This window comes from Struthio camelus, chromosome 14, assembly GCF_040807025.1.
Source record: "Struthio camelus isolate bStrCam1 chromosome 14, bStrCam1.hap1, whole genome shotgun sequence".
Lineage (NCBI taxonomy): Eukaryota > Metazoa > Chordata > Aves > Struthioniformes > Struthionidae > Struthio > Struthio camelus.
Window position 1 is genome coordinate 2,955,783 of NC_090955.1, and position 20,839 is coordinate 2,976,621.

Consider the following 20,839-nt stretch of genomic DNA (forward strand, 5'->3'; position numbering starts at 1 on the left):
CCAATTAGCATTTTGTTAAGATGTATGCCTGGATTCAATTATTTTATATCAGTTTGGTAGCACTGAGTTGCCTTTTCTTTCTTAACTAATCAGAATGACAGCTAAATGTCAGCTTCATTTGTATCTTAGCTCAAAATATAAACAGAACAGTATACAAAAAGGAAAATGTTACACACCCAGTGTATTATTTTTCTGTGTACCTTACACCAAACAGTTTTGATTCTGCATGTGATTTACAGTCCAAAAGCCATACCAACATATTTTTCAAATGAAATTATTTTCAATATTTTGCATCCAGTGCAGAGAAAACACTGCTATTAAAATAAAGCATTTAAAAAATGGAACTTTGTTGAAATGTAATTCCCTCAAGAAAAAAACACAATATTTTTCTATAACATTTTGGGTATATTTTATGTCAAAACATGATCACCAGTCAAACTAGTGACAACTAAAACCAATACATTATTGTGACTTCTAAAATAAAAAATCAGAACAAAACTGTAAATTCATTATAGTTCTGCCTTCATTAAACACCATGTGTTGGTGGATTAAGCACAACAAAACTCTAGTATTCTGTAAAAGTGTCTACTAAATATAATAAAAAGAATAAGAGGACAATTAACATTTAGTCTGTTACATTAAAAAATTGGGTGTACCTATTTCTATTGCCTGTTAGCTTTACCTAAGCCTTTTCAACGACTACAAAAAGAAAAAAAAGAAAAATCATTGTTCAAAGTCAAAAACATTCAAATCAGTTGATACAACATTACAGTACAGTCAACTAACATCATTCAAGGTCTCCTTTTCTCAGTTTGAGTCCTTAGACCAGTGTTACAAAACTAGTTCAATGCAGTTTCAAAACCGTATGTTAGCTTTGCAAGATACTGTACTCTCTACTGATGGCTTCAGAAGAACGGGGTTGTGCTACTTGGGAATCACAGGGTAACCCCAGCCTCTCATTAATTTTATTCAGCACTGTAGTTAGAACAGCATTAAGTTTCGCACAATAACTAAAAAAAGGAAAAAAAACTGGAAGCTAGATGAAGCTGCCATTTGTGTCAAACAATTGCGATACGCTATACTAAAAAATTCTGAAATATCCACCTGTCCTCACCACTCTGCCACAAACTAGCAAAGTCAAAAATACAAAAGTCTTCAACTTCTCATTTTTGCAGAATAAAGCAAAAAAGTCTTTGTGCTCCTTACTACCAGAAGCAAAATATCCTCTGAGTTACCACATGTAATAGCTTCTGGATGTGTCGACTTGGGTTGGCTTGGTCTCTGCAGAACCATCCTTGTCTTTTTCACTGTCACCTTCCCAGAGATTAATAAGTGGAGGATAGAGCTCATTCAGTGGGATTGAAGAGGTCTTTTGCATATATTTTTTCAATGAATGGTGGTAGTTTTTTCTCTTAAATCTTTTTGTAATATAAACAGAAATGGAGGCAAGGCTAATTACAGCAAACATTGATCCCATCACTGCGGCAAGGGCAGTGCTGGTTTCTTGATCTGAAATATCTAGCGCAAAGGCCGCGTTTTTTGTTGTAACGTTAACGCAGGACTTCTGTGTTTGTTGATGGATATTTGACACGGTTAGACACACTTCGTAATCTGTAGACGGTTGTAAATGTGTGAGGTTATATTCATGTACGTCAACCGGTACCCTAGCAGTGTATGTAATGTGAGGGTTGTCAATCTTCATAGTAGCTGATGACCATTTTAAATTGGAAGTCATGACATTGGAATTAACTTTCCAAGAAACTAAAATTGAATGAGATTCTGCTTGCTTCACATAGATTTTCAGAACCTGAGTGCCATCCAGAAGAGTTCCGTTCACGCGTATGGTCGCCACCCTTGTATCAGCCCCTTCGATGTTTTGAGCAACACAGGTGTACCTCCCAGAGTCTTCGATCTGAATATTAGCGATTTCTAGGGTACCTTCACTGCTCAGCTTGTACTTGTCAGAGAGACTTTCAGCAGTTACTTTATTTCCGAGAGGAGTGACCCAGTAAATTTCTGGCTCAGGTTCCGCCATGGCCCGACAGTCTAAAAACACCGTCATGCCAATGTCCAAATTTAAGTGATTTGGAAAAGTCTCATGAGAAATCATTGGAAGACACTGTTCATTTGAATCCTGTATTACCACTTCTTTCACCTGCTGTCCTCTGTATTCGGGGGGCATAGCACAAAACATAGACAGAGGTTCCATGAACCGGATATTGGTCTTGTTGGAGTTTATCCAGTGAATGACACAGTCGCACCTGAGTGGGTTACTATGGATACTGATCTCGCGCAGGTTTGGAAGCGATTCCACTGTCTTTTGGTAGACTGCGTTCAAGGCATTGTTGTTCAGCATCAAGCTTTCCAAAGCGGGAACGTTGCGAAATGCCAAGCGGTGGATGTAAGACAACTTCGGATTGTTGGTGGCTTCAAGCTTTGTAAGTTCAGGCAGGTTGTCTAATGCATACCTATCAACGGAAACGAGCTCTCCCATATTATTGATTCCAAGTTCTTTCAATCTGAGCATGTTCTTGAAATCTCCTTCTTGAATTTTATGAATTGGATTTTTGTTGAGATCCAAGAATTTTAAATTTGGAACTTTCTCAAGTGCAAGCTGAGGAACTTTTACCAATTTGTTGTCATAAAAAGAAAGACTTTCCAGACTATCCAAGCCTACTAATGCATTGCCAGGAATATCTGTGAGATACATACCTGCCAAAACTAGACTCCTTAAATTTGAGAGCGGTTTGAAGTTCATATCTAGTATTCCAATCACTGGATTTTCTCCAATCATAAGAATCTCCAAGTTAGGAGTAGAATCAAACCAACGGCTGTCAATAACTTTTAATTTGTTGGAATTGAGGTGCAATCTTAGAAGGTTCTTCAGGCCAGAGAATGCATTTGCAGAAATACTGCTGATCTGGTTGTGATTTATATATAATTCCTGAAGATTACAAAGGTCTTGCAAGCAGTAGTCAGTCATCTCTGTTATCTGGTTTTCCTCCAGGTGCAAAGTAGTAAGTTGAGTGAGATTTGATAGCCCCACGTCTTTGATACTAGTGAAGTTATTTTGTGAAAAATCTAATTCTGTTAAATTAAACAGCTGTTGGAGTTCATCTGTGGTCTTTGCGATATTGTTACTTTGTAAGAGAAGGACTTGAGTGTCACTGGAAAGATTGCTGGGGATTTTTGTTAAACGAAGGTCATTGCAATCAACTGTTGTAGCTTCCCTGTAAGTTGACTGTGGTGTAAACCACGGCCTGATTTCACATACACAAAGCTGTGGACATTCATTACTCTGTATGGAAGACTCAGTTAATGAATTCATTAACAATTCTAGCACCAACTGGCAAACACTTAAAACAAAGCTAATCTTAGCCATGCTGGTCAGCAAGTAAGTTCAGCTCCCCAGCCCCTTAAAACAACAACAGATTGAGAGTATAATTTGTTATCAAGCAGAAAATGTAAAGCTTAAAGTGAAAGGCTTGGACATCCAGAAGCTGAAAGATGATTTTCTAAGTTTACAGAAGACAGGAAATGGGCTGAGGACTCTCAGCTGCTCCTCTCTGGTCCAGGATCTTCTACAAATCAGTGTCTGGAGATGGTCCTGAAAACAGATCAGGATACGTGTTACATTCATCTCATATACAGTTCTTACTTTTCTTCAATTTCTTTATCCTTTAGAAGAAATATTTCTGAAAACAATAATAAGTATTTAGACATTCAAATCTCTTATGAAAATCCCTGTTTGGTATAGTAAGTTATATACGGTTTGGAACTCTGTTTAGGATTAATGCAAGAAAACTTTCTGGTATTTCCAATGTGAGTGATTTTAAAACTGTATGTAATCAGATTTATCAGATTTAATCTTGCTAAACACCAAGTGATAATGCTGAAATTTGATTAAATGAATGCACTCTCCTGATTTTCAGTTGTTCATACTATATATGTAGTATATCGTATGTGCAGTGTTTACCACAATGGCAAATTATTGTGTAAAACACACAAAACTTAAATCTTTTTAGCCCGAAGTTACTCATGCAAGAGTACGTTTAAAATAACCTGGCAGAGCGTCTGATGTACCTCAGAAAATCTGTTCTGTGTCATGAGTCATTAAACACGTATTCAAGGAAAAGACTAAGCTCTTCACAACAACTTTCCTCTTCTTACTTTGATGAAAAACTAAAGGTGCTCAGTGAACAGTTTGTTACAGGCAAACCTAACCTATTACTTCTGCTGTAAAAAGGATGGGTGTTTTGAGTGGGTGTGTGTAGGTGTAAGACTATGCAATTCAGGGTCTGCATTCTTAAATATATGTTGCTTCAGTGCTGGTGATGCTGTATGAACTCTAGCGATGGTGGTGTAATTTCAGATGCCCAGCTGTATTCCTCATGGCTCGTTGAGCATGTTGGTATTGCCAGATCAAGCATACCTTAAATTCACAGTAAATGTTAAGCAGGCTGGACTTCTGTATTGAATTAAATAGAAAGCATACCTGAGCAAGGCATGCAACAAATTTGAATGAGGATTTAAAGGTCAGACCTCTCGAAATTTGCTGTGGCACTCTAAATCTCATGCTATAGTGAACTCAATTGAGGGTTCTCAAACAAAAGTTTGCTTTTCTTTTTAAGTAAAGTAATCAAGTTCTGCTATATCTGAAACAAAGGGTACATGAAATAATAAAATAATAATGAGGTAATAGTAGAAGGCAGGAAATACCATGTTATTTTATTAGAACATAGGGAAGACTGAACCTAGTCAAAGCTCACGAAAGATACCACTACATAAAATAATAAAACTAAATGTGACTTTTAAAAATAATTCTGCTCATCTAGATAGTGGTGACAGGAACACCATTTATACAACACTGTTACTCCAAAATCTGGTCAGAATCTTTGGCATATTAAATAATGAAATTCTAATATTTTGTTTCAGATTATGATATAACATTATAACATTATTATGATAATGTTTCGGATTATGAGCAGTACACACCAAACAGCACTGGAGGGGGCGGGTGTTCTGTGGTTTTATTTTGGAGGAGAAGGTGATGAAAAAGGAAGGGAAACAGGAATGGTGGCCAGAAAGCATTTGAGCCTGTTGACTTAGTCTGTCTGTACATTGTGGCTAAGATTTGAATCAGAGGTGAGAAGGCCATGCTGGGGGGAAGCAAGCCAAACGTAGAACAAACATTCCTTCTCAAATAATGTTTGACTGAGGCAAGAATCAAACACAACAGATTAACTGCATTTAAAAAAAAAATCCTCACGGCACTGTAATAGCAAGGAATATATTAACATACACTGATGAGAGCGCTGGCAGAAACTGAGATCGTTCTAACTTTAATGAAAGCTTCTCTCAGTAACAGAATTCAGCTGTAGCTGTTCCAAAAGAGAGAGTTCTAGCAACACTGATGATATCGAGAAATTTAATTCCTGATTTTTCAGTTTTTAACATTTGCCACTTAATAATGCTCGCAGTGTTTTCATCCAGTAATAATTTTAGATAGCTGTTGGAGAAGGTTTAAGTTGCCATTATACATTCTGTATTCCTTTACTACAGGGAGATCCCTCCTAATTTTGCAGCCTGGGCTCTTAGTGAGTCGTGAAAAGGAAGAACAGCTAACTGCAGCTAGCAGCATGCACCAAACGGGGTAGCAGTACCTGAGGTAATACTACTCCAAACACTAATTCCTTCAAAGTCTCTCCTATAACTTTTTTCTAAGTAGACGAATGGGAAGAAGTCAATGCTTCATAAAGCTGTCAAAAGTCCCTAATGATGTTTTAGTACTGATTTAGCTCTTACGTAGTAACACATATCTTATAACGCTTCAGAAATGAAGCTACCAGAGAAAGACTTCAAAGCTTCTTTTAAAATCTGTGGGAGCACATCTATAGGTTTTTGAAGAAACTCTGAATTCAGTCCCTTCTTTGTTTAATACTTACATCCTATTACTTGCACATTGCACCTGTAGTTCACACTTGGTAAGAAGGCACTTCTAGTTTTATTGAGTGGAGTTCTGGTTTCTGATCACTGTAGACATATGATTTTTAAAAGTTAGTAGTGACACTTTCTCTTCTTTAGGTAAGTTCTTTGCCACTGCAGATGAATTTAATTTTCTTTAACTGGAAAACGTTCTTTAGAAATGACTTGCACATTATTGTCTCCAATCTCCTCCAGCCCAAGGCAGCTTGGATGAAGCTATAAATGAAAATCCCGTGTAATCAAAAAGTAAATTCTGATTGGCTTCACATGCCCCAGTCCATTTTAATACTGTGCTTATGTGAATGACAGTCCAGAGACCACTATATGAGACAGCATAAGGGAAAAGACTGGTCGTAGAATTTTGCTTTAGCCGGTGCTCATGCTATAAAACCACATCTGTCACTCGGATAAGACCAAAAATACAGCAGTAATGAGTGAAAAAGGAAAGGGAGCTACAGTTGCTAATATACCGAAATAGCAGCAGCTCCTTTTGTTCTGCCATTTGTATATAATCTTCTCGACCATCTCAGCTGTCAGGTTTGTCAGAAGGACTTGCAGTCGCTACTTCCAGCGGTCTGTCTGTCCATCCGCCCAGGGTGTTTGGACTCCTGAATCTCTACAGTGGCACCCTGCCTGGGTGGCTGCCAGGACTGGTCCCAGGTCGAACTTTAACATGGAGCGCCCAAAGGAATAAAACAACATGGTGTTTTCACAGGAATTCTGAAGTCCCGTTTAGAGTTATAATCACAACCTTCCAGATTGAAACTAGACAACATATGTATGTAGGAAATCTCATTTGATGATTGATAAGCTGGAAGACAACCAAGCTTTGAAAACCAAATCAGTGACAGCGTGCTGTTCAAAATAACCACAAATGAATAATCACAAAGACCATGCGGATAAACCAGGGATACCTCCTGGGAAACGGTGAATATTCTCAACGCTCAACTGAAATCACTGAGATTGAATTGAGAACATTTAGAGTGCTAGATCCTTTTTGTATTAAAAGTTGTGTGTTTTAAACAAACAAACATACATAGTATGTCTCCGATAGCCAGAGGCTGTACAAGCCAAGGACAAGTTAGGAGACTGGTTCAAAATATTTTAGCTTTTGAAAGCCATGGAGTATTTCTTAAAGAAACATGGGCTCCAGGGAAGGGAAAAAGCAGCCTCTTTGGATGAAGGGAGCATATCAACCCTCAAAACTCCTCTTAGGACAGAGTTTTAATCACAAAACTGTGTGATAAAAATTGCTTCTTTTAAAAGACTGGGTGGAGAAACTTCCTCTAAACAGAAAGGGGGTATTATACTTTGCTTTGGGAGATACTGAGCTTGCTAAAGATTAAAAAAAGCTCCCAAGAAGGCAGGGCAGAGGGAGATCTGAGCACAAAGCTGGGTTTCCTTTTTTTTTTTTTTTTCTTAAATTTTTTGCAGCAACTAGGAGACTGTAAAGGGAAGCTACCGGCGCTGAGCGGCCCTCCTAATCAGCCACAGCTCACGTTTCCTAGTGAAACCAGGCATGGGCTTTGTGCTTCAGGCATCAGCTTTTAGCATCTTCCTGCTTTCCCTCTCATTTATTAAATTCATATTTTCCAGCGTGCCAAACCACTCCAAAGTCTTGATAGGTGGTACCTTGATATTAAGGGGGTATGGGAATAAAGCTGAATTTTACAGGAGAGAGAGAGAGTTATTTTATTAGAGGTTAAATAAATACATTTTCCATAGCAGTTCTCAATACCCAATGCCTTAAGAACCCACATTTTTCTCAGTAAGCAAATCCAGAGCTGATGCTGGGCTCTTAGCTTGCTCAAGTCTCTTGCAGGCAGAAATTGTTAACTTCCTTCCAGGGTTTCACATCTTGGAAACATAATGGGGAATGTTAAAATACTAGTTTGCATATGGCTTCCCTTTCTGACTAGGTTGTGAAAACTGCTTAATACCGAGCGTTTGTTGGGCCTGAGAAATCCTAATGGCAGAGACGAGAGCGGGTATTTGTTTCTGGGGAGAAGATGGCTAATTTCAGCTTTCCTGCTGGGTGCAGGGAGGTGCGTGCTGACACCACGGCCTCGTCGATGGCTGTTAGCGTATGTCTCGTGCAAGTGAGCCAGGGAAAAAAAGGGTGTTGAGGTCAGCAACGCAGTAAGGAGAGAATATGAAGGAACAATCCTGGAAAAAACTATAGTAAGTGTTTGTTCATAATTAACTGATGCCAACTACCAAAAATAGAGTTTAAACACCTTTTTCATTGTAACAGGAAGACAAAGTGTTGGCACTTCTGTGACAGCTGTTCTAAAGGTCACTATTAAAAATTGCTGAAAAAGGAACAGCATAGTTTTCTTCATAGTATCTAGATGTTTGTTTTGAAACAGAAATACCACCACAGAAAATCTTCACTCTCTCAACAGTTTAGTGGATCATCCTTGTAAAATGCTTTTATATTGCAGGTAGCATCAGCATATATTTTGATGGGGAGCCATATACACTAAACGTGCCTAGGTAAAAGCCTGAAGGCTCAGACACATGAAGAAAATCACCTTAGGCTAAGACAAATCTTGCACTTGCTGTGAGCCAGAGGCACGTACTGATCCACAGTACTTATCCATTTCTCCACAGTAACATTTTCATATATTGAGCCAAATAACGTAGCTTCTCTTTCAGAGAGTTGTCTGTTGTGCTTATGTTCTGCTACGGACTCGTGTAGCTTCCTCGTTTCCCATCGTCATCATCTGCGAAGCTCCTGCTGCGTGAACGCTGCCCGTGCATCAGTGTGCGCAGGAAGGCCCGCGCCGGACCGCTGCAGCCGGACGCGGGCAACTCGTTAGGGAAGCGCCGGTCGGACAGGCTGGCGGGCACGACCAGTAACGCCAGCACGGACTGCGCTCTAGGGAAAGCATCCATATCGGTGATGAAGGGGGATTCAAGCGTCAGCGCGTAAGAGGTAGTGAGAACTAGCGAGATCACGAATTCAGCTAGAATCACGCGGTCGAGAAAGTTGCATTCAGACGGGAACGTGCAAAGTCTGACTGCGTAGTCAGGGGAAGGAGGAGCCCGTTTGGACAGGGCCATGAAACACGGTGGGCTCGTTTACTCCGGCAAAGTCCTAAACTGAAGAACAATTTAATCTAGAACCAGCACTGGACGTAAACTGGCCAGTAGTAAACTCAGGTCGGGGATGGAAAAATATGACCACAAGGAGACTGAGGTTCTGAAACAATTTGGCAGAGCTCTTTTGCTCCTTTTTTTTCCTTTGCGCCTAAGATCGAGTTTGACAGTTTCAGCAGAAGACTGTGGTGTGTTATGCTGGAGATAACAGAGGACTGAAGTGCAGTAGGTCCTTCACACTTCTGCAGTCACCTGTCTCCCGTAGAGAAAACCTGTGAGCTCTTGATGTCATCCTGCAGATTAACACGTAATCTTCGACCGTGCGTCACAAGAGATAGAGGCAGGCAGGCACTGCCGCGTGTGGGTGCACGTGCACCTACTACATCACAGTAAAAGCAAGCACAACGCAAGCAGCCTAGGCTTAAATTTTATGTTCCCATAATCAGCTCTCATTCTGATAGCGAGCACCAATGACCTGGTACGCTCATATCTCAAAAAGACAGAGAAAGGCTAGGCTTGAACTTTGAGTTTAATAACCAGGATATTTACAGCTAACCTACGAGAGGGCTCTTTCCCAAGAATCAAATTTAAGAATGCAGTGCTGTCTATTTGGAAAAATAGAGGAACGATGCCTGAGAGTAAGCCTTTTATATTCAAGTTTTTAAACTCTTTCAGATGTCATCAGAAAAAAATAAGTTATTTACAAGATTGAATCGTGTAAAATACAGAAAACATCAGGCTAAAAATGGTGCAAGTCAGTTAAAAGAGCATACCAAAATCTGAAAATGAGAGTTTATTAAAAGCAAAGACATAAACAAGGGCTTATGGAACATGTAATAACAGTATGAAAGTTTAAAAAAAAAAAACTTCAGGGATTTATAGTATTTCAGGTTTGGGCTTCCCCTCCCCACAAATAACTCCTCCTTTTTAAATTTATGGCAATCTCTTTTTGTCTGTACACACATTCCATCAAAATAAAGTCACTGTTTAATTTTAGTTTGTCTGCAGGGAAAGCTCTGATGAGAAGGTGATTTGCTGTGCTTCAGAAGACAACCTTAGCATGCTTTGTCTGTGGTGTTTTGAAAAATACTAGTCTTATCTTCACAGAAGAAATGCAAAGAGCATCCTATTCATAATATTCCTACTGTAGGACAGCATCTGACTTCATTTAACAGATGTTAAATCTAACATCTTTAAAATGTGCAATTTATTCTGGCTTGTTCTTAAGACTTGCCTCAGATACAGTGGGTTTTTATGAAAATCTTCAAGTAAATTTGTTGAGCGAAAAAAACCTTTTCACTTACACTCATCTTGAGCGCAAGGGAATCCCCCGCAGAGCGTAGCTGCGGTACACTGATGGGCCCTCAAATCAACCATAGTTGCAACCCTGCCTCTGTCAGCTGTTGGAAAATCTCTTGGAAGTTACCATTACCAAGTCATATTAGAAACATCGAGAATAATAAGTGCTTTCAAACAGTGGGTTGTCAAATTATATAGTCTGTTTGTTCTTTAGGAAAGAAACTTTTAAAACCATTTAAAAGCCTTGAAAGCCTAAAAACCAAAATAGGTTCATACAAGAGTAATATTCTTACACCAGAAACCCAAATTATTACCTACTTTTTTCTATCTATGAAAATAAACACAGTAAGAGGGATATTAACCTCGGGAAAAGATGGGCAGTTCAGTTATTACCCATGACTCTAGCTTCCGGTCCCGCTAGACAGGGTCTGATTCTGTTTCAGTATGAAGGCAGTAGCAAATCTGCTATTTAAATCAATGGAGAAGAATCACAACCATGATTAATACCCTCATTCCAAGTAATTACCAGATAAGTCTTCTGTGATCGCTTATAAAATTATTTGAGTAGATCAGATTTCCCAACAGCCAACCAAATAACTTCCACTGTTTGCTTAATAGCCAAGTGCACAAGCCCTTCCTTGGAGCTTTTTTTCCTCTGCACTGAAATGCAGGACACCTCTAAAGAGCAACCTAAGGACTAAGACTCCTTCCCCCATCGCTGCCCTCATTCTGCAAGGTGCTGAGCACTTTGGGCAGCTCCACCAAAAAATCCTGTCTGCTAACCGTGGACAAACCTGTGCGTTTGCACTGAAACGCTGATCAAAGGGACTGCGGTTGGTAAGGACAAACTGCTGTGGAAATTCTTTCATTTCCAACCCTACGTGCTGTAATGCATTCATAGTCCTCTGTATATTTAAAATGCTAGGGAGAATTTAAACCTAATTGCTTGTAGCTTGTACAGTGTCTAAAATATACAGAGCATAACTGTAATTTCGGAAGAGCTGTTCCTTCTCTTTGTAGCATTTGGTGTATCTGCCGGCTGAAGAACGAAGCAGGAACAATGTTAGAAAAATACTACCTCATCTTCTATTTCAGTAAAGACTAGAAATATCCAGCGTTCATTTTCGGCACGCTCTGAATCTAAGAACCCAAGGGAACGACCCAAGTAGCTTGTGCCCACGTGGGGCACCTGCGGCGGGACGAGCCACTCACAAGGGTTTCAAACTAGAACCCCTCAGCTAGCGGGAAGTAGAGACTATCCCTCGAAATCTCTAAATTTCAAATGAAAATAATAAAAAAAGAGAAAGGGCTCAGGAAGGAGGAGAAGGGCATTGAGAGACTGGGCTGTATTTTGCAGTAGCATTTCTGTTCTAGTCCTGACTACTCTCCCTGAGAGACAAGGGAGTCTTCTTCGGAGACGTGATCATACTTATGGTGAAAGCAGGGAGCGCACGAGAAACGTCTTTCAGTACAAGAAGTGTGGATGCCAGAACTCCCCATCGCTGTCAGGAAGCAAGAGCGAGGTCCTTCCCTCTTGCCTGCTGACCGGCCTTGCGGCAGTCCTTGAACTGTTCTAGATAAACCTCCCGCTCTGCCAGTCGCCCGGGATCCCCACAGCTGGGAAAGACCCTGTCCGACCTGTGGGCAGGAGTTACTATAATAAATGATGCCAGGAAATCTTGTGCTAGAAATGTTACTAAATAAATAAAAATGGAAATTAGTCAGTATCTGTATGTATTTATAAAATTAACATGTTGATAGCACCAGCTGTAGGAAACGTGTAAAATGTGTTGTTATTAAAAATGTGTATGTGTGTACATGTGTGTATACACACACACATATATATATAAAACAAACAGTTCATTTATAACTTCAGTCATTTGTCTACACAAAAGTAAAAACGTAAGACCAGTGCTTTTTCTGCTTCTCGTTACATTCTACATAATAATTCTACATAAAAATTGTTTCCTGTGGTTGTACTAAGTATTTCATTTTCAATTATTAGTGGTTAAATATTAAATCTATATGTTATTATTACTCTACATCTATATCTACTCAGTTTGTGTGTGTAGCATGTTTACGCAAACTTCAACCCCTACAATAAAATACACTCGTATTGATTTCTCCAGGAGTTATATGCTTGCAAGATCAAATTCTGTCTTTCTTAGCTGTATTTACAAACAAATGTTAACAAAACCATATATTGAATTGCCTGGCATGGACACCCTTATTGCTTATTCAAGACTAGGAACATACCAATAATAAAATAAATTTATCCTAGAAGGTGCTGAAAGATCTAATATATGGGCTGTTAGCATCAAAACAAAGATTTGAAACATAATCAATTTGAGATAGCACAAAAGTAATTCCATCAAGAGGCCACCAGATTTGGTTTTGGTACTAGCCTGAACCAAAGTTTTACTCTGATTTAATGAAAATTTATTTCAAGTTAATGATAAGTTTTATTAAATGCCCCCAACAAGTGTTTCTGCATTCTCGAACACGTTTCCACTTCCACATGAAGCTTTCTTGTTTTTCTGAAGAACCTTCTACTTCTTCCATTTACTATGGATAGCCCAACATTGCTATCAGTTATACCATACGTAGAAAATACGTGCTTTATGAAGCATGTGTTTTCCATCATTATTTCATTGCAAAACTATTAAAGCACCATTGCTTTGAAGGTGCATCTACCATGTCATCAGAAAAGTAAATCTTACTCAAGTGAGAACAGAGGAAATGTTAGTAGCCTCTATTAAGCTATCTCAAGTCTCACCTAAATTTTGAGACTCGCTTCATGTTCCATGCAGAAAACAGATCATAATTCTTGCTTTGAGAAGTCTGTAAATGAGATGGATGTATATATAGAAGGTAGGGGAAAGTATACATCATACTTGATGTATTTACATGTTTTAGAATGGACATATAGATTGTTCGTTGGGCTTTCATCTTTGTCATTGCAAAGTCAGCAGTTTTTCCACAGATGACTATTTCATAAATGCTTGCAAAATAAGAAGAGGTTGTAAAATTGCTGTGTATTACAGAAAAAATTAGAAGAAGTTATTTCTCTGTCAAGATTTTAAGTTATTGATGCTTTTTAGATAAAGTCTTTACCCAATTAAGGTGATTTATCCAGGCACAGCCGTGTTTTATTTATATATACACACTAGACTTGTTTCACTTAAAGGGGCAAAAAGATAAAACATATTTGCTAATTAATTTATAAAGAATATTTATCTGGCTTTGCTGACTGTAGAAAGGTAGTTTCAATTCCAAGAAAATTAGGCATTAAGGGACATATGATATGTCAGACTCCAGTATGGAGGCGAAAGCAGGTACCTCCTTTGAACTGAAACAGCCCCCAGTCTTCTCCCGTTCATTAATGCTGTCTTTTAAACCTGTCCCACAGCTCAAGTGAGGATTAACGACCCCTGCAGAGGTTCTGCAGTGAAAGGGACAAGGCTTTGGACGCAAGCGGCAGAGATGGAGATCTGGGGCACCTGCATCGTCAGCAGTGGAGCTTCGCCAGGGCTGAAAGGTATCGAGCTTGGGGGAGCCTAGTTTTATTCTCAGTTTTAACACTGGTTTTAACGCAAAGCCCCACTTCTCCTCCTCCCTATGCGGTGGTGCGGGGGAAAAGGCTGTGCTGCCGCCGGGACGTAGGAAGGGGTGCCGGTGACTGCAACCTGCCACGCAGACAGGTGAGGAAAGGAGGGTTTGATAGATCTTTCCTCAGGTCTGGTCCTGGAAATCCAATGGCATGAGAAGCATGGTCCTGTCTGCAAGGGTTTGCCCCTGTCCCTGCGAAACGGGCGCCCTGCACACGGACCGCCTGCCCAGGCCCCACTGAGCGCTCCGACCACGCACGCGTTCAGCCCCAGCTTTGGGGGAGCCGGGTGGAAGCTGCCTTGGCTGAGGCCAAGGGCACAGATCAATGCAGCCTGGAACCTCTCAGTTCCCCAAGAAAATCACAGGGAAGTGCAGCTAGCCAAGGTGGTGGCGCGGGAAATGGACGTGGGTCCGTTGAACCGTTCGCAGGGAGCGCCCGCTGGCAGCACAGGCCTCTCGCAGAGGGACGCGCTGAAGCTGCCACGTTCTCCGTAACCCACAATTTACCAGGGAGCAGTAGGATGTTGCCAAATTTCTTGAGGGAGACTCAACTTCCAAAAAGATGGGGACTCCTCTAATCAAAGTTGACAGACTCATAAATTGCTGTATTCACCAGTTTGTTAAATTAAATACCTGGAAATGAGATGCTGACAGTCTCTAAAATTTGTAAATAAAAACCATAAGTAATCTCTTCCTCGAGCATTAAGTGGACCGCTTAAGTTTGTGAAGTGGTTGGGGAAAATATTGTCCTATACTGTCACAAAGAACTGAAGGCTGGCACCTTAGAGAAGAGATTTATGTAGCAAGATTATTGTATCAAACCAAATAAGGGAGAGAGCTGTTTCTCTATAGCACTTTTATAACTTGTATGTGTTGTCAATACAGTATCCTGTTAAATTAATTTAAAGACTGCCATTTACAATTACTTTGCCCTGTCTTTCTTTTAAGTTTAAAAGAATACGGGTATGTACTGCCTACCTCAAATACTTGATCTTTAGAAATTGTGCTGTAACGAAAAGCTAGTCTGATATGTCTGATGCTTTAGTCAGCTGGAAGGTCAAAACCAAAGTGCTAAATTAGCACTAAATTACTAAATTAGAAACTTATAAACTGAACATTTTGCAGTAGAATTTAAGAGCAGATAGTAACTCTGCTCCCACTGATGCCAAAGGCTGCTGCTGTCCTCAACAGGGAGGGAATTGGGCCAATACAAAACAGGGCAAGCCAGTATTTTCTTTCAGTGCCATATGTATATAATTGAAAGAAAACATCTAAACTGCAAAAACAGAATCTGAATACAGTTGCAGGGCTTTAAGAAGCAATGAATAAGACAATGTAATTTAAAGTAACTTTTAATCTAGGTACCACTTAAAAGAGTATGCAGACATGCTCTGTAGCTGACCTTAGGTAGTCCATTAGTGAGGACTTAATTACTCAGTCACGAGAACAGAATGAGACTAAGTAAATCATTGACTAATTCAAGTACATACTCAGTAGTCTGTTTCTTATAAAAACAGTCTTTTGATTTCTCTTTTCAGAATTTAAGCACTCTGAATCTTAGAGAAACACAACATTATTTATTAGTTTTATGGCATATTGACAAAAATCGCTAAGCAAATGCAGGTTTTTCTCTGCTCTTACCATTCTTTCTTCTGGTGAGGTATATGCCAATGAACGTGGGAATATGCTTCAGTTAACTCCCTGGGATTTCTAGAGACATGGAGCAAGTGTGGAGTCACCTTCCTGCCTCATTTTTTCCCCCATGAATCAACAGATACTACCCATCTCTAGAACAGAAAAATGCATAGGAACTGTTTAAACTCCAAAGTTACACTGTGTGTAGATCTTGTCAACAAGTTGCTTTTAAGATGTATTTTGTACTTGCCATAACATGTAAAGGCCTGGTCCCTGGTAATTACTTAGCTACTCTTGACTTCAGCTTGGGAGCTTACAATTCCTGGAAGCTTAATATATCTTACGGGATGACATTTCTAACTGGGTGAATAGGTAAAATTAGCTTTCATTAGACTGAAATGCAGGATTGCTGTGAATTGTTGTTATAGAGACAGATAAGAAGATAAATCATTTATGTGCTTCCCAAAACTTTACATAGATTTTTCTTTAGTTCTATGTCTACAAAATGTCTGCCAGGAAAAAAAATCTTTCGCTTGGAAGGATGAAGTATCACACGTGTATTGTTCATGTAACTATGGAAACCTACAAATGCCACCAGTGTTTCCATTTCATACACAAATGAGGGGACAGCTGTGGGGACCACATGTCTGCCAACAGAATAATACATGTGAACTAGGATGGCTTGGTCAGAAAATTACAACTCATTTATATTAATCAGGGCTTCAAAGAACAGTCATCTCCATAGTTATAAAATGCACATTAAAAGCGAGTGATTTTTATTTCTGAAAATGTTTACTGAAGAGCCAAACATTTTATTGTTTTTCTACTTTGCTGGTTGAAAAAAAAATGCTGCTAACAACCAGGGCTCTTTTGTAAATGCCACTTAACTTCTTTTCTTTGGTTTCATCTTCTGAGGCCTGATCCCAGGCTGTATCTATGTGGGCCGGACACAAAGCCCGACTTGGGACCGGGACGGTCCATTGTGAGCAGTTTTACCAGGGGAAGTAGCACAAAAGCAGTTCCAAAACATGCAAAAAGACTATGACCTAAAGCTCTCGCCTGTCTACAAAAGTGGGGAAAAAATTACTTATTGGTATCATTAACAGAAAGCTTCAAAATAATTCATATTAGTAATGCTAGAATCAATCAGAAATTTTTTCTAAAGATCAGTTTGGTTAAACTGATTGTGCAGTCTCGATCCTCCCTTGCAATAAAAAGGATCAGTAGACTCAACACTACAGAAAACTTAGATTTCAACAGATATGAAACTGTGCAAGCTGCAGCATCAGTAATATTTGACTTGAGTTAGGAGTTATTCAAGGTGCTTTACAGTATCCCTAAAAAAAAAAAAAAAACAAAACAAAAAACCGAGAGCTTCTGACTGCCGTCCTCCTTGGCAGCCAGCGGCAGCCTGCTGATGGAGGGACGTCGCAGGAATACGAGCGCCGGAGCCTATTAGCCAGAGTTCCCTCTGGCCTCGCCAGGGCCGCGATACTGTATCGAGCTAAAACAAAAGGCCAAGGCATTACCGCAGCGCCGCTGCCTCGCGTGCAACGCCCCGACTGCGCTGTTGAAGCATAAGCTCCGTGGCACGGACTGTTTCATCACTTAGGGGCACTTAGTGCTTATTTATGACACGATAACAAAAGCTTTATTAATAATTAGTTATGTGGTCCCATTTTCTCCACAAATTGGAATCAAATGCACATATGACTGTTTTTAAAAACAGAACTTCCTAGCTCTAAGGCTGGATCTGCATGTCCCGTGGTTGGCTAAGCCCTGTTCAACCAATCTGGACAGAAGTTTCCTTTGCCATGTGGATGTTTGGATGCCCTCAGCATGAATTTATTCATGTAAACAAAGAACCAGTCTTTCGGAGTTAACATTAAGAAGTTTTTATCTTTCTATAATCAATACATCTTGATTAAAAAAACTATTTCCTTTAATAATCAGTAATATCATTCATATCTACTCTTGGAAGAGGGAAAATATTTTATAGGTATCGCAGTAGCTGGTCTTTTAACGTCCAAAAAGCCTACTAGGACATACAATTTGAAAGGGACTATATAAAACTATATTCAGATAACTTTTTACTGTCAAGACAAAAATCAAAGTTTGGCTCTTGGAAATCCCAAGTTTCCAGGCATGCACTAAATGAAGACGCATCCCCTCTTTTCAGGATGTGGTGTGAGATAGTTAGGCAGCACTGCAGGACAAGGACAGAGTTTCTTTCCAGAGGCGCCGCGTGTTTGCCCTGGCTGAAGGCAGTATACCAGATTAGAAGAGTCCATAGTCTGACCTGATACAACAAATCCTGTACCCTTAAGTACTTTATTGTCTGGAAAGCTTCTTTTATTCATGAACTGATTTTTTTTCCCCCCCTCTCTAAATACATCTGTCTTTTAAATTCTTTTAATTCCTATTTACAAGGCTTATGAAAATATTTAAATAGAACCTCTCAGATAACAGTCAAACTGATGCAGTATTTGACTTTGGTCATGGTAAGCGTCTGCGAGATTATCTCATGTACATCTAAATTACTTTCCGTAAAAGCTTTATAGTCTCATTTAGAAGTGCCACGTTCATTTTATAGGGAGCCTTTAAGTCTTTAAGGAATAAAGACTTAAAGGTTCGCAAACCAGGTTTATTGAGGAGATTCATTACTTGGTAGCTGTTAGGCAGCTTCAGGACAAAAATACAAACAGTCTGCGCATGGTCTTTTGCCTTTGGACAACGTTATTTTCTTAAGTTTGATTCTGTTACTTTTCTTTCCATTGCCTAGTGGGAGAAGGGCATTGAAGCAGCACTAAATAACTTAAGGAAACATGTAAAATAGCAGACTAACATCTGCTGTGTTTCTCCTCATAACACAGAGCCCTCTAACCCAACGCGCTCCCGCTCGCTCACTCGCTCGCCATCAGCGAGGCCGGCAAGGCAGGGGGGAGCCGGCGGCCAGCGGGCCCCCTCGGCTGCGGAGCGCGGCAGCTCCCGTGGGGCCCGCGCCGCGGCCGCTGCGCCCCACGCCGAGGCGGGTCCTGGCTCCGCGGCGCTCCGGGCCGCGTCCCCGCTCTGCGGCGGCAAGACCGCGCCCGAAGACATCGACGTGCACTGGGGAAGCGCCCTCCCACCCCCAGCATCTGCTCTCTTCGCAGGCCCGCTTCTCGGCTGACCCCGTCCAAGCCGACGCGGTCCCCGCTGCCGAGTGCCTTCGCTCATTCAGGATCTGACCCTAAGTTATGCAGACGAGAGACACACGACGTACAATAGCGCCCGAAGCATTTTCTTCGTGCGTTTTTTAGGTTATTACTGACTTCTTAAAAATAAGATATTGGTGCAGAAAAGACTAAGTGCAGTAGCGAAGAGCTGGGATTGAAGGTTGCTTTGAGTCAGGGAGGAACAGAAAAATCTCTGTCCCTCTCCGCTTTACGGGCTCTAACCAGCATCGTCTATTCCACGCTCACCGACTTTTAAACGCTACCACAGCAAATGAATACAGGTGTGAAGCGCTCCTTCTGCCAACCGCTCGCTGCAAACAATGCTCAAAGAATTTGGCCTTCAGCTGAAGGTGACAGCAAGCCGTGCAGTTCCCCAACAGCCCAACTCACACTGAGCCTTTATTCCATTTTCTTAAGGTCTATTGTTAAACTGAAGACTCCTTGTCTTTTCAAATTCCTTCATGTGAATGGATGAGGCAAGACATCTGCCAGGACACGCTGGCATTTGCATGCGAATCAGAGATCTGGGGAGGCGCAGAGCCCGGCCGGGCGAGCGGCCCCGGCGGCGCCCCGCGCCCCAACTTCGGCCCGCGGCCGCGGAGCGGAGCGGCTGCCCCGGGGCGGGGGCGGCGACGCCGGAGCCACGCGAGGGGCGAGCGAGCGGCGGGGAAGGAGCGGGGCGGCGCGCAGAGCCCCCCAGCCCGGCGGGGAAGGCGGCTCGCAGACACCCGTCCCCTCCTGCGCGCCCAGCTGCGGGGCAAGGCGCCCCCCGCCCCGGCGCAGGACGCGGCCGGCGGCCGCGCAGGATGCTCGTCGCCCGGCGCAACTTCGCGACGGGGCTGCTCCGCGGGGCGGCTCCGCGGGGCCCCCCCACGCCCAGCCCAGCCCGGCGCGGCGGCGGCACTTACCGGCGGGCGAGGCCGGGGGCGGCTCTGCCCCATGCAGCGGCGGGGGGCTGCCGGCTGCGCGGGGGCGGCCGGAGAGGGGGGAAATCCGCCCCCTTCCTCCGGAGCGGCGGCGCCTCCTCCTCCTCCTCCTCTTCCTCCTGCTGCTGCGGCGGCGGCGGCGGCTCGGTGCCGGTGCGGGTGCCGGTGCCGCCCGCTCCGGCTGGTGCTGGGGCCGGGGCCGGGGCCGGGGCCGGGGCGCACCTGGTAGGCGCCGCCGTCAGCTGACGGGCTGCGCCCCCATTGGCCGCCCGCGCCGCCGGCCGCCGCCGCGCCATCTGCGCGGGGCGGTGCGGAGCGGAGCGGGGCGGCGCGGAGCCACCGGGGCCGCCCCGCCCCCGCCGCCGCGCTCCGCCCCGCCGCAGCCTTTGTCCGCGCGGAGCCGGCCGCTCGCCGCGCTCCCCCCGCGCTCCCCGTTTCTGCTGATTTTGCCCGATACGCCTGTTCTTTTTGTTTTCTTAAAGCCGGCGGGTCGGTAGCGCGACCCCGTTTGGCCCCCGGTGTTTCCCCCCCCCCCCCCGCACCGTCGCCTCTCCCCAGTTTAAGACGAGGCGCTGCCCGCCTGCAGGGCGCAGCCTCAGCCCTGCTTCCTCGCTTTGATGCGGGCGCCTGTGTTGAGCCTGAGTTCATCAGTAGGTTTCAGTGTTAACAGCTCCTGGAGGATTGCCGATTCGCAGCCCCCTTCCAGGAGCTGCTGGAAATTATTTATGCAGCCGAGAAGGTGCGGCATGACTGATGTGCCTGGTGGAGGCTGGTTTTGCTGGCATGATGGAGAAGAATGTCATCATTGTTACGCATAATGCCTGTATCCTAAGGCTCAGTGCAGACCCATCGTTGAATAATGCTGGTTAGCTTTCTACCGAGCCTACTATCATTTGACTCCTGTTTTTAAACATTTTGCAGACATTATTAAAAGTGACACAAAGGATAAGGACGGCACACGAAAGTGTGGTGTGTTGTAGTGGCCTTCAAGAATTAAAGCATTGCCAGAAGGTGCCACGATTCGTCTCCTGTCCTCTATCGGGAGGCAAATCCTCCTGCCCGACGGGG

General features: G+C 42.6%; 2 protein-coding genes across 2 annotated transcripts in view; one reads left to right on the forward strand and one right to left on the reverse strand.

Moving 5' to 3' along the window:
- SUMF1 (sulfatase modifying factor 1) overlaps nucleotides 1–13,924 on the forward strand; it is a 212,430-nt gene extending 198,506 nt beyond the window's left edge. The window contains exon 11 of the transcript XR_011134481.1: nucleotides 13,796–13,924. The gene's annotated coding sequence lies outside the window, so the exon portion shown is untranslated. The remainder of the gene's footprint in view (nucleotides 1–13,795) is intronic.
- On the reverse strand, nucleotides 625–19,972 carry LRRN1 (leucine rich repeat neuronal 1). The gene is made up of 2 exons (XM_068907217.1): nucleotides 19,754–19,972; nucleotides 625–3,607 (listed from the first exon to the last, which is right to left on the reverse strand). The coding sequence occupies exon 2, from the start codon at nucleotides 3,380–3,382 to the stop codon at nucleotides 1,232–1,234; it is 2,151 nt and encodes a 716-aa protein (XP_068763318.1). The 5' UTR covers nucleotides 3,383–3,607; nucleotides 19,754–19,972; the 3' UTR covers nucleotides 625–1,231.
- Nucleotides 19,973–20,839: the final 867 nt, after the last annotated feature.

What these genes read in the sequence shown, in the direction of transcription:
- LRRN1 (XM_068907217.1), bottom strand. Translation starts at nt 3,382, where the DNA reads ATGGCTAAGATTAGCTTTGTTTTAAGTGTTTGCCAGTTGGTGCTAGAA.